Raw genomic sequence first — 12,265 nt, 5'->3', positions numbered from 1 at the left:
CCGCGGGGAGGGGGTGGGACATCCTGCGGGCCGGGCCCGGTGCTCCGCGGCCTGGGCCTCCGCCGCTGCCCCGCCCGCGGCCGCCATGCCGCACAGCTTCAAGCCCGGGGACTTGGTGTTCGCCAAGATGAAGGGCTACCCGCACTGGCCGGCCCGGGTGAGACCGCGGGGATGTGCCGGGTCGGGAGCCCCGGGGCGGGTCGGAGATCCGTTGCCGGGATGGGGGTAGCTATCGGTACCGGGATGGCGGGGGTGGTACCGGGTGGGGGAACGGACCGGCTGCTGATCCCTCCCCCCCCCCCCAGCCCCGGGATGACGGGGTTGTAGTGGGATGGGAATCCCGTAATGGTACCTGTACCGAGGTACCGAGCAGGCGGTACCGGCATGCGGTGTCCTGTACCGGGATGGGGATTCTCTAACGGTACCCGAACCGGGATGGGGACCAGAACCGGGATGGGATGTCCTGTACCGGGATGGAGATCCCGTAGTGGGATGGGGGACTCGGGATCCCATTGCGGTACCCAGTGGGATGGGGGCAGGTACCGGCTGTAGGGCGTCCGTACCGCGATGCGGATCCCCTAACGGTACCCGAACCGGGATGAGGAGGCGGTACCGGCATGGGATGCCCTGTGCTATGATGGAGATCCCATACCGGCACTTGTACTGGGATGGGGAGGTCCGTACCGGGATGGGGACCTGGTACCGGCATCTCCTGTGCCGGGATGAGGCACCCGGTACTTGGTACCGGTACCGGGATACGGGATGGGTACCGGCATGAGGGTCCCAGTGCTGGGATGGAGATCCCAGAACAGCACCGATCCCGGGAGGGGAACCTGGTACTGGTGTGGAACATCCTGTACTGGGATGAGAGGTTCTGTACTGGGGGGGACCCAGTACTGGCTGGGGTGACCCATTCTGGGATGGGGTACCCTGACCAGTATCTGTCCTGGGACATATACTGGGACAGGAGGTCCCATTCCAGTGTCTACTGGGCTGGGGACCCATGACAAGGATAGAATGTCCTGGATGGGAATGGGGGATCCCAGTTCAGCACTGGGATGGAGGCCCCCCCAGGCACTGCCCAGTACTGGGATGGGGTCCTGCACTGGGAGGGAGGGTCCCACACCAGCACCCAGAGGGGTTTGGTCCCAGTGTGTGTGAGGGATTGAGTTGGCACCCACCCCATGCTGGGGGGGTCCCTCTGTACTGGGAGGGGGTCCTGCACCAGTCTGAGGGCCCCAGCCTGGCACCCACCCTGAGGGAGAAATACGGGGAGGGGGCCATCCTCATCCTCATCCCCATCCTCATCCTCATCCTCATCCCCATCCTCATCCTCATCCTCCCGCTACTCAGTGGGACCCTGCCCCACCAGACCCCCCCCCCAGTTCCCTTCTCCAGCCTGGGTGTCCCTCACCCTCTGTCCCCCACAGCAGGGAGGGGACAGAGCAGGGCAGTGTCACTGGTGGGGACACAAGTGTGACACAAGGGGGACACAAGGGGGACACAAGGGGGACACACACCCCCCCCCAGGCTTGTGGGGGGTCTGCAGCTGCTCGGGGCAGATTTGGGGGTGCAGGTGCCAGTGTTGTGGTGCCCGGAGGTGTGGGAGATGTGGTGCTGAGGGGGCTCAGCTGGGGAGGGGGCTGTGATGGAGGAGGGTCAGGCAAGTGGAAACCGTGTGGGATCGAGGCCAGTGGGTACCCAGGAGGTTCTGGGTACCAGGGATGTTCCAGGTATCGGGGGGGTTCTGGGTACTGGGGAGGCTCCAGGTGCTGGAGACGACGCTGCTTGTGCCACACCACACCAGGACATCTCTGATGCCATCCCCACCCTCTTCTCCTGGCTGCCCCACCATGAGGACTCGGGCCTTCCAGGAGATCCCTGGTGCCGACAGCTCCTGCAGCCCCTTCTGCTTTCTAGCTGCTTGCTTGCTTTGTGGTGTTTTGGGGAGGGTTCTCCCCCTACCCCGAAGACCTCCCCCCTCTGCACCCTGAGGCTCTGCCCGCAGCCCCGACCGCCCGCAGCAGACGGAGCTGGGAAGAAGACGGGGTGACCCCCACGCTGGCAGTGGGGGGGCTTTCCCTACAGCTGCTCTCCAGCCAGGAAGGACCCTCAGGACCACTCGCCCCCCCAGCCCGGGCTGGAAGGGGCTTTTCTCAGGCCTCTCCCACCCACCCAGGGTGGCTCGATGCCGCGGAGCTCTGGGGAGGAGCACGAGGCCGGGCGTCGAGTCCCGGCGGTGGAGAAAAAGGACCTCGATCCCCGCTGGATCCCTGCTGTTAACTCGTGTAGAGATCCCACCCCGAGCCCTGAGGCCTCAGCGGCTCCCCCGGTGCCTTGCTTTATCCTCGCTGTGCTTTTAAAACCTCCAAAAACCTGGCGGGGGGGAGGCCGACACCGCCACCGCCACGGCCGGGGCTGAGGAACCTGGCGGAGGACGCGTTGGAGCCGCTCCCTCTCTGACCACCTCCTGCTTTGGGTTTCCTTTCAGATCGATGACATCGCGGACGGCGCCGTGAAGCCCCCCCCCGAACAAGTACCCCATCTTCTTCTTCGGCACCCACGAGACGTAAGCGCTGCCTCCGCTTCCCTTCCCCCCCACGAGCTGCCACTGCTCTCACCCCGGGGCTTCACCTCTGCTTTGTTTCTCTCCAGCGCCTTCTTGGGCCCCAAAGATCTTTTTCCTTACGAAAAATATAAAGACAAATACGGGAAACCAAACAAGAGGAAAGGATTCAACGAGGGACTGTGGGAAATCCAGAACAACCCTCACGCCAGTTACAGTGCCCCTCCGGTGAGTGGGGGGCTCGGTGGCGGGGGGGCTTCTGGCCCCTCCGGCTCCTTTCCTCCGAGTCGTTCTCCTCCTTTTCGTTTTGTTTCTGCTTCTCATTGCTGCGGTGCCTTCATGCTTCCAGCTTGCAGATCAGCTTCCTTGGGGTTTGCAGTGTCTTCTCTTCCCTTGCCCTCTCCTTTCCGGAGGGATTCAGCCCTCCTCCTCCTCCTCGGGAGGAAGATGCCTTTGCCCCATCTTCAGGGTGGAACTGCTTTGTGCTGCTCGCCCCAAAAAATCCGTGAGGGTTTTGTTCTCAGAGAGAGAACGCAAGGCTTGCTCATCCCCAGCTCCCAGACCTGCGTGGGGAGCGTTGGGCAGTTCCCCCTCAACCACCACCACCTCTTCTTCACCCATTTCTGGGGTCCCACTGCCCCTGGGAGACAGCCCTTGCCTGTCAAACGCTCGCGTTGGGTGTTTCCTCACCCTAACTCTGTGATGCCATTTATTGTGTAGTGATCTTCAGAGAAGGCGGCCCAGGCAGCTTCATAGGCAGTTGGTCTGAAGAGGCAGAGGAAGGTTTTTAAGGTGAGCTACAAGGAGAAGGTGGTCTAGAGGTAGGGAATGAGCCCCCCCTGGCTGTGCTGCTGTCGGTGAAGGAGAGAGAATGTGGTTTGAGAAGCTGCAGGAGGTGGTCGGACCCGAGGCTGCAGATGTAGGGTAAGGTGAGACCATAGAGGTGTTTGAAAACCTGGAGAAGGACTTCAGCTTGTTGGGTGGGAGGTTGGTGATGGTGAGAGGCAGCTCCAGTTTTGTCAGGAGACTCCACCGTGAGCTCCCAGCAGGGGTGAGAGATCTGTTGGTGAGGGACCTGCTGTGACTGAGGGACTGTGGTGACACCAGTGGCCCCAGCAAGGCTGAGGGTCCAACCAACACCAACTGCATCTTGTGGCCAGACTGCCAGGAGAGGCAGAAGAGGCTGAAGAAGAGGTCTCGTGGCTTTGAGACCTAAATGAAGGTACCAGGAACATTCAAGAATGAGGAGAGGTTTTCCAGCAGGAAGGCTTCAGTGCTGGAAGAATCCCAGCTCTAGAAAACACCTTGGGTACCATGTCCTTGTGTGAGGAACCTTATGGTGAGAAGCCAGGAGACCTTTCCTACGTGGGAGTGAGGGAGAAGGACACAGAAGATCTCAGCTGGGAAGAGTGGTGGCTGCCATGCTGGGCACTGTACATGGACCTTTCTCATGGGATGTCCATGGGAGAAGGATGAGACCAAACCTTGGAGGAGGAGAGGATGGACCAAGCCACCAGCCCTGTGTGTCTGGCGCCGTTGGGGCAGAGGAGGGCTGGGGTCTGCTGGCCCAGGAGGGGCTCTCAGGTCTAGGCTTCTCCAGGGGGTGTTCAGCAGGGATGGAGAGGGGAGCAGGGTGGTGGCAACTGGGGCATCCAGAGGGATCTGGTGGTCTCAGGGGGGGTTGTGAGGGGGTGCAGGGCAATTAGAAGGGTGTAGACTGAGTGTCCTGGTTGTCCCGCTGCCCCAGCATTGTGCTGAAGGGTCCTGTGCCATGGGGGGGGCTGCCCCATGCTCCTTCACCCACACCTTTGCTCAGTGCTGCCCTCCATTGCTCCTCACCCTTTTGTGCCCCTTCTCCTCCCCCTCCTTGATGTGCCCCAGGCCCCTCAGGGCCATAACACAGCTCTCCTCTCCTTCCCCCTCTCTTTAGCCTGCCAGCTCCTCTGACAGTGACGTTCCTGAGAATGACCCAATGGGGGGAAGCGAGGCAGGGGACGACGAGGAGGACACAGCCATGGCTGCTGTCACCACAGAGAAGCTGGAAAGTGATGAGGACTCAGATCGAGGCAGCAACCACAGTGGGCTGAAAAGAAAAGCCCTGGCTATGAAAGTGAGTGTGGGCTGAGAGGGTGCCACACAGTGGGGATGGGAGGGGGGGGTCTGCTGGCTGGTTCCTTGGGTCCAGCACCAAGCTGTAGCTTTCATCCACTGTGCAGCATGTCAGGCCCTACGTGGTGAAAAAAAACATCTCCCTCTGGATTCTCTGGTGGGAAGTGGGGGTTCAGAGCATGGGTGGGGGGCTTGTAACTCTCATGTTGTCTGTGAGGTGATGGGATGGGTCCTGGTGTGGGTTGCAGCCTGGAGGAGAAGTCAGAGCCACAGATCTCCTCTGGGTGCAGAGGCAGTGGTGGCTTTCCAGGGAGGGGGACTGAGCTGCTCTCACCTTGTCACTTCTCCTACATCAGATGCCAGTGGCAAAACGACCTCGGAAGTCCTCCAGTGATCTGGACCAGGGCAGCCCCTCACTCACAGAAGAGGAGAACTCAGAAACATCTTCTGAGTCAGAAAAAAACAGTGACCAGGTGAAAGGGGTTTGGAATACACTGGTGGTGTGGAGGCTGGCAGGGTGGGCAGAGCATCACCTTTCTGGGGAGGAGAGTGGCCTGAGGGAGCCTGGCTGGTTCTGAAACCATCCTGAGACCCTTCCCCATTTCTTCTGATTTCTGTTTTCCTCCAGGACTTCACTCCTGAGAAGAAGCCAGTGGCCAGGGCTCCCCGGAGGCTGACAGCAGTGGGGAGGAAGAAGAAGGTAAAAAACCCCCTGAGTCTGGGGTGCAGGATGAGAACCTGGGGAGGAGTCTGGGGTCTGTGCTGGTGGAAAGGGCCAGGGGTGGGGTCAGCTCTAGGAGGGACCTTGCTGATGCCTCCATGACCCTGTTGTTCCCCATGGTGCTGGTTTGGGGAGCCACCTCTGAGCCACTGCCAACCCCTATCCCACCCCACTCTGTGCCTACAGAAGGTGGAGTCAGGCTCTGACTCAGACTCCAAAGTGGATTCAGATTCAGAAATGGGAAACACAACTGTGGACATGACCAAATCTGACTCCAACTCGGATTCAGACTCTGATGTGTCTGTGAAGAAGGCTCCACGGGGCAGGAAACCAGGTAACACCCAAGAAGCTTCTTCCACCACTCCTGGCTTCCTCAGGGACTGGGGAGGACATGGGGTTGGGGGCTTCTTCTTTGGTGTGAGGGTGCTGAGCCCCAGGTTGCCCCCAGAAGCTGTGGCTGCCCCATCCCTGGCAGTGCTGAAGGTTGGATGGGGCTTGGAGCACCCTGGGCTGGGGAAGGTGTCCCTGCCCATGGCAGGGGGGGCACTGGATGAGCTTTAAGGTCCCTTCACACTCAGACCAGTCTGGGATTCTGTTGAGGACATCTTCCAGCCCACTAGCCCCCACCCTCACCCCAAACTGGGGCTGTTTGAGCAGAGGGACAACCAGAGCTGCTGCTGAACATCTCCCTGTTGTCTTGCAGCTGAGAAACCTCCTCCCAAGCCCCGTGGCAGGAAACCGAAGCCCGAGCGTGTCCCCAGCAGCTCCAGCAGTGACAGGTGAGCTCAGCTGGGGACACTGGGGCTGGGATGGGGGGTTCAGGTGTCACACACACCTCCCTCTCCCCAGAGGGGTCCGAGCCTGCTCTGTCCTTCCCAGTGACAGTGACAGCGACGTGGATCGGATCAGCGAGTGGAAGAGGAGGGATGAGGAACGGCGGCGGGAGCTGGAGGAGAAGAGGAAGAGGGAGCAGGAGGAAGAGATCCGTCGGCTCCGGGAGCAGGAGAAGGAGGAGAAGGAGAAGAGGAAGGAGAAAGCAGAGAAGGGCGAGGAGATGCACTCGGACTCAGACAGCAGTGCAGAGGATGAAGTGCCCAAAAAGGGCAGGAAAGGTCGGGCCAAAACCCCGTCCTCCTCGGAGTCTGAACTGGAGGTGGAGAAAGAGGTGAGTGGAGAGATGTGGAGACAACCAAGTTGTCCTCTCAAGTCAGGTCAGTAGGAACCTCCAGGAGTGAGGGGCAGGGACCTGCTGTCTGGCTCTCCTGTTTCCCTGGGGTGGCCCACACAAGGCTGGGAAGGGCTGTGTCCATCCCTCAAAAATGGGAGCAATTCCACAGTCCCAGAACACTCTGTGGAGCTGTAGGAGCTTCTCCACGGTGTTCTCCTCTCCACCAAAGTCATGGGATTTGCTCCTCAGCCTTCTCTTGAGGCTAGGGTGGGCATCAGCTGGGTTGGGCTGAAGTGAAGGGTGGCAGAGGGCCGTGTGAGAGAGAGTGGGGTGGGAGGCTGGGAAATTATCCCCAAAATTTTGAGGTGTTGGGGGCTGGGTGGGCCCCTTTGGCTACCAGGATATTTCCTTGTTGAGCTGCACACCCTGGGGCCATTTTTGATCCCTGGGGGGATGTCCCTGCACCCAAACCCACCTGCAGCAGTGGTGGGATAGGTGCTGGATGGCACCCAGGGGGGGCATGGCCCCATTTCCCCACAGTGGGGAGGGCTGTGCTGCCCTCTTCCTGCATTGTTCTCTCTGCTCCAAGGTAAAGAAGCCAGCAAAGAAGCAGCTCTCAGAGTTGTCAAGGAAACTGAATCAGAAGGAGAAGAGAGGCCGAGCAGAGGAGAAGCCACGGAACAAGTCAGCATCCCCCCTCCTTGGTGCCTTCTCCCTCTGGGGACACAGCCCACCCTCCCTGCTGACCCTCCTGGGGATGGAAGGGGGGGGGGTGGCAGGCTGGTTCCTCCTAGAGCTGAAGGGGCTGGAGCTTCCCTGGTGTTCTCTTCCCAGGAAAAGACCCTTGGGGTGTCAGTTGGGGCTCTGCCCCACTGCAGTCCCCAGGAGCATGGGGCTCCTGGGAGCTGGGGGGGAGGATGGCAGCATGTAGGGTGGGCCAGGAAGACTTGCCAGCCTCTTCCATCAGCATTCTTGTTAGCCCAGTGGCAAGAGAGGGGTTCCACCTGGATGATCTTACCTCTTGCCTTCCTCCCACAGACCTCTGAAAGTGGAACGAGGCCGGAAGAAATCAGACCTGATCCCTGAAAGGAGGATGGAAAAGAAAAAAGGTGAGAGAGCCCCTGATGGATGTCAGAGGGGAGGAGAGGAAGAGAAGGGATTCAGGGTTGGCTTCCACATCCCAAGAAAGAGGAAGGATCCTTGTGGTTCTGGGGACAGGCTGAGAGAGTTGGGGTTGATCAGCCTGAAGACAAGAAGGCTGCAGGGAGACCTTAGAGCACCTTTCAGTGCCTGAAGGGGCTCCAGGAAAGCAGGGGAGGGACTTGGGACAAGGCCCTGGAGGGATGGGATGGCTTGGAAGTACCAGAGGGGGCATGAGAAAGAAATTCCTTGGTGTGAGGGTGCTGAGCCCCTGGCCCAGGATGCCCAGAGAAGCTGTGGCTGCTCCATCCCTGGCAGTGTTGAAGGCCCCAGGTTGGATGGGGCTTGGAGCACCCTGGGCTGTGGGAGGTGTCCCTGCCCATGGCAGGGGTGGGACTGGATGATTTTTAGGTCCTTTCACACCTCAACCAGTCTGGGACTCCATAACTATGATCTGTCCCCTCCCAGTCCTGACCCATCCCAACCCATCCTCTTCAGAGACACCCCTGGGGCTGTGTTTGCTCTTAGAAAAAGAGGAGGGGAAACCAAATTCTTGCTGGGGGAGAGATCCCAGGCTCTGGGTAGTGCTGTGTTCTCCTCCAGTGGCCTGATGCCTTGACCTGTCTGTCTCTCTTGTTGCTCCAGAGCCCACAGTGGAAGAGAAACTTCAGAAACTTCATAGTGAGGTCAAGTTTGCCCTGAAGGTTGATAACCCAGTGAGTGTTCCAGAGCCTGGGAGGTGCCTGGCCACCACTTGTACCTTGCCCAGCTGCCATCCTGGGGGTTCTCACACTGCCCTAGCCTCCTTGTCCTTTTGGGGACCATGCAGTGCTGCCCTGGGTACCCACAGGGACCTGACTCCTTCCCACCCCTTCCCATCCCTGGCTGTCCTCATCCTGGGTTGAAAGTACCTGAACCAGGTTATAATGGGGTTGGGGTGGAGGGCAAAACCTCAGGGCAGGATCCAGAGCTTGGCCAAAGAAGTTTGGTGAATGGAGACACCCTCCAGACTCCCAGTTTATCCCCCTCCTCACAGAGGGACTTCCAGACAGGTTCTGATCTTGGTGCCATCCTTGCAGGACATCAAGCGATGTCTGAACGCTCTGGAGGAGCTGGGCACACTCCAGGTCACCTCTCACATCCTCCAGAAGCACACTGACGTGGTGGCTACACTGAAAAAGGTAGAGCAGAGGGTTGAGTTCCTGCCTGGAGGGATCCAGGAGTCTCTTTGGGCCACCCCAGCTCCAAGGGTGTCCCCTCCTCCCTCCTGCTCTGGCAGATCCGTCGCTATAAAGCCAACAAGGACGTGATGGAGAAAGCTGCTGAGGTCTACACCCGCTTGAAGTCACGTGTCCTGGGACCAAGGATGGAGGCCATCCAGAAAGCCAACAAAACCGGGCCCGAGAAGGAGAAAGGGGAGGTGGAGAAAGGCCAGGAGAAGCTGTCAGGAGGGGAGACACGGAATGAGAAGGGGGAAGAGGAGATGAATGCTGGTAACGCTCCAGGGGCACCACCCTGCTCTGTCTTGTGCCAGGGCTTTTCTCAGGGCATGGCATGTCCTGCTGGAGACACGAATAGGGACCCAGCATGTCCCACTGGGGACCAGGGACACACACAGGGGCATGACATGACCCACTGGGGACGTGGACAGGGAGACACAGGTTGTTCTGCAGGTGACTAGGGACGTGGATGGGGACATGCTGTATCCTGCTGGGACCCAGCACTGTGGGGGGCACAGCACTGAGCTGAGAACTGGGGACACAGGGCTGGCTCTTGGCTTGGTGGCAGAGGGTCTGACAGAGCCCTGTGTGACAACCCCCACCCCTCACTGGCTGAAGTGCCAAGGGTGGGAAGGGACCAAGCACAAAGCAGCGGTGGCAGTGGGAGCAGGGGGCAAACCTCACCCACGCCCTGGCTCTCTGTGCCTCTGGGGTGATTTTTGGGCCAGATCAGCTTCTTGCTGCCAGCCTGAGCTGGCCTGAGGCACGGGGGAGTGGGAGGAACACAGAGATGTCTTTGGCCACTGGCTTGGGCTCTTGCGCAGGCAGCGGGTGACTTCGATCTTCCAGCCTCGTAGCCAGGGGACGTCCTGGTGATGCTGCAAGAGCCTCCCTGGAGGAGCTGATTCAGAAAATCCCCTCTGATGCCAGCCTCCAGGCTCAGGGATGGAGTTATTGGGGCTCCGTTAGGGTCAGGGTAGAGCTGGGGTCCCAGGTTGGGTGTCACTTGCCTGGCTGGGGACAACCTTTGACTGTGGGTCCTTGTCCTGCCCATCCTCCCGCAGATCAGGATGGACAAGGTCCACTCTAAGGCCCCTGTTGTCTGAGCCTCTCTTCTCTTTAGAGTTGTCAGGTCCTGTGAATGGTGAATCCCTCTCCCAGAAAGCAGAGGGCACGGAGGAGGACAAAACCCAAGGGCCAGGAGAACCAGAGGCATCCACTGAGGAGCCCCACAACAAGTGAGTGGGTGAGGGGCAGAGTTGGGAGCCCCGGATTCCATCCACCTCTGAGCTGGGATGAGTTTTGGGCTCTGGTGGGGTTGTGTTGGGCTTTTCCCAGCTTGGGAATGATCTTGAGCTGCTGGAGACCCATCCCTGAGGTGGCTGTGCTCTCCCTCAGCAGTGTGCAGGACTGTCCCAAGGCTGAACGAGCCGGACTGGAGCGGGACCGAGCTCCTGGGGAGTCAGAGGCTGTGGAGGACGTGGAGGAGAGCTGAGCTGAAGGAGCAGCTCCCACCCTGAGGAAGAGGAGGAGAAGGCAGAGGGGCTGCAGGGAGACACCTTGTCCCCTGCTCGAGTCACTTCACTAAGTCACACAGTAGCTGATGTCTTAGGTCTTGTCCTGTGCCCCCCTCCCTGCCAAGACACCAGCTGGGCTGTGCTGGTTGTCTGTATTTGTCCCCTCATTTTATTTTTTTATTTCGTTTGGGTTTGTTCTGTTTTTTTCTTTAGTTTTTGATTTTGTTTTATTTTTGGTTTCTGGTTTGGTTTGGTTTGGTTCCTCCATACCTCCCCACCCCCCTACCTAATTCCTTGTGATTTTAACCTCAGTGGAATGAATATCAAGGGTTGTTCTTGGTTTTTTTAATGAAAAAAAAATGAAACAGAACAAAAAAAACCCAACCACCCAGCAAGCCCACGTGTGTCTGTTTCTTGAGGCATCACTGACTGTGACAGGGGGAGGGCAGGACCAGCTCCCAGCCTACATTTCCCCCCCTCTTCCTCATTCCCTCTGGTCCACCCTGCCAGCCAGGTCTGGGCACCCACGGGTGTCCCTGTCCCTGCCGAGGGGAGTGGGACAGCCCAACCAGGCTGCTTTCTGCTTGATTGGACACAGCTGGGGGGCTTCTCCAAGCCTCCCCCTTTCCCCACCACCATCTTCTCTCTGCAGCTGCTATAACCGAGTCCCTCTGCTCCAGGGGAGGCAGCAGAGCTGGGGCACCTCCAGCTTTTGGGTTCAAAACCAGAGTGAAAACAAAAATGTGTATTTTTTTTTTCTTGTTTTTTTTTTTTCTCTCCTATCTCGGCCAGGGAGGGACTGAAGCTCGGCAGCATCCTGCCTGGTGCTGGGCAGCATCTTTTGTCTGTCTGTCTGTCTGCTCTTTGGCAAAGATCAGAAGCTTTTTTTTTTTTTGTACGTGTAAAAAAAATTAAAAATAAAAAAAAACCAATAAAAGATGTTCCCAGCTTCACCAGCCCTTGGCTCCTCTTTGTGCCTCCAACCCCACCCCTTCATCCCTTCTTTTTGTGGCTGCTCTTGCTGTAACTCTGCCCTAGGGAGAGGGTTCTGGGGTTTTTTCCAGGGCTGATTTCATGCTTGTAAACAAAATCCAAATAAAAGCCATTAAAAATAAGTATTCAAGAAAAAAAAAAGGCCTCTTGCCCAACTGCTGGGGAGAGGGAGGAGAGGCTAGAGGAGGAGGGAGGGAGGTGCTCATCCTTGTCCTTGGGTTGGGGACACATGGAGAGATGTGGGAACAACCTAGATCCTGGGGAAGGTGGATGGAGCACCCTGGGGCTGGGGGTGGGATTTAAAGGTGGGTACAAGGTCTGTGTAACCCCCCCTCAAAACTCCTCATTCCCTTTGGATGTTGCATCCCCCCCTCTCCCCACTTGCCACAGATGAACAGAAAAAAAACCCAAGACATTGAGAACTGGAGCAGCGTCGTGTTGGTGCCACCAAGGACGTGAGATGGGGATGGGGAGGGAGTGTGCTGGTTGAATTTGGGGCCTTCCTGCCTCTAGTTTTTGGGATGTGGGGGGCTGGAGCAGGGTGACATGCTAGCTAGCTCAATGGCATCCTCCAACCACGGCAACAGCAGGTGCTGGAGCAGGAACATCAACGATGCCTCCCAGGCCCGGGCCAGCAGCTCACGTCCTTGGGTCACCGTGGTCCCCAGCAGCTCCCGTAAGGTCCTGGATTGGCTGAAGACCCCACGGAGTTTGGCCACACCGTGGGAGGCTCTCTGAGCCCGGCCCAGCAGCTGCCCCACGCTGTCCTGCAGCCACTGTCCCAGTGTCCCTCCAGCTCTTCGGGGTGTCCTGCACTGCTTGGCTGGCCTT

At 58.8% G+C, this 12,265-nt stretch overlaps 1 protein-coding gene across 1 annotated transcript; it reads left to right on the top strand.

Annotated features, from left to right (window-relative positions):
* Positions 1-35: 35 nt before the first annotated feature.
* HDGFL2 (HDGF like 2) lies at positions 36-10,641 on the top strand. The gene is given in 17 exon segments (XM_030466227.1): positions 36-157; positions 2,492-2,521; positions 2,523-2,569; positions 2,656-2,794; positions 4,497-4,676; positions 5,032-5,148; positions 5,304-5,375; positions 5,583-5,730; positions 6,100-6,175; positions 6,276-6,561; positions 7,154-7,248; positions 7,603-7,673; positions 8,350-8,420; positions 8,784-8,885; positions 8,984-9,197; positions 10,048-10,162; positions 10,323-10,641. Coding segments are annotated over 17 exon segments (1,932 nt in total). The 5' UTR covers positions 36-85; the 3' UTR covers positions 10,420-10,641.
* Positions 10,642-12,265: the final 1,624 nt, after the last annotated feature.

Source organism: Calypte anna, chromosome 28, assembly GCF_003957555.1.
Source record: "Calypte anna isolate BGI_N300 chromosome 28, bCalAnn1_v1.p, whole genome shotgun sequence".
Taxonomy (NCBI): Eukaryota; Metazoa; Chordata; class Aves; order Apodiformes; family Trochilidae; genus Calypte; species Calypte anna.
This window is presented reverse-complemented; position numbering and strand designations above follow the sequence as displayed.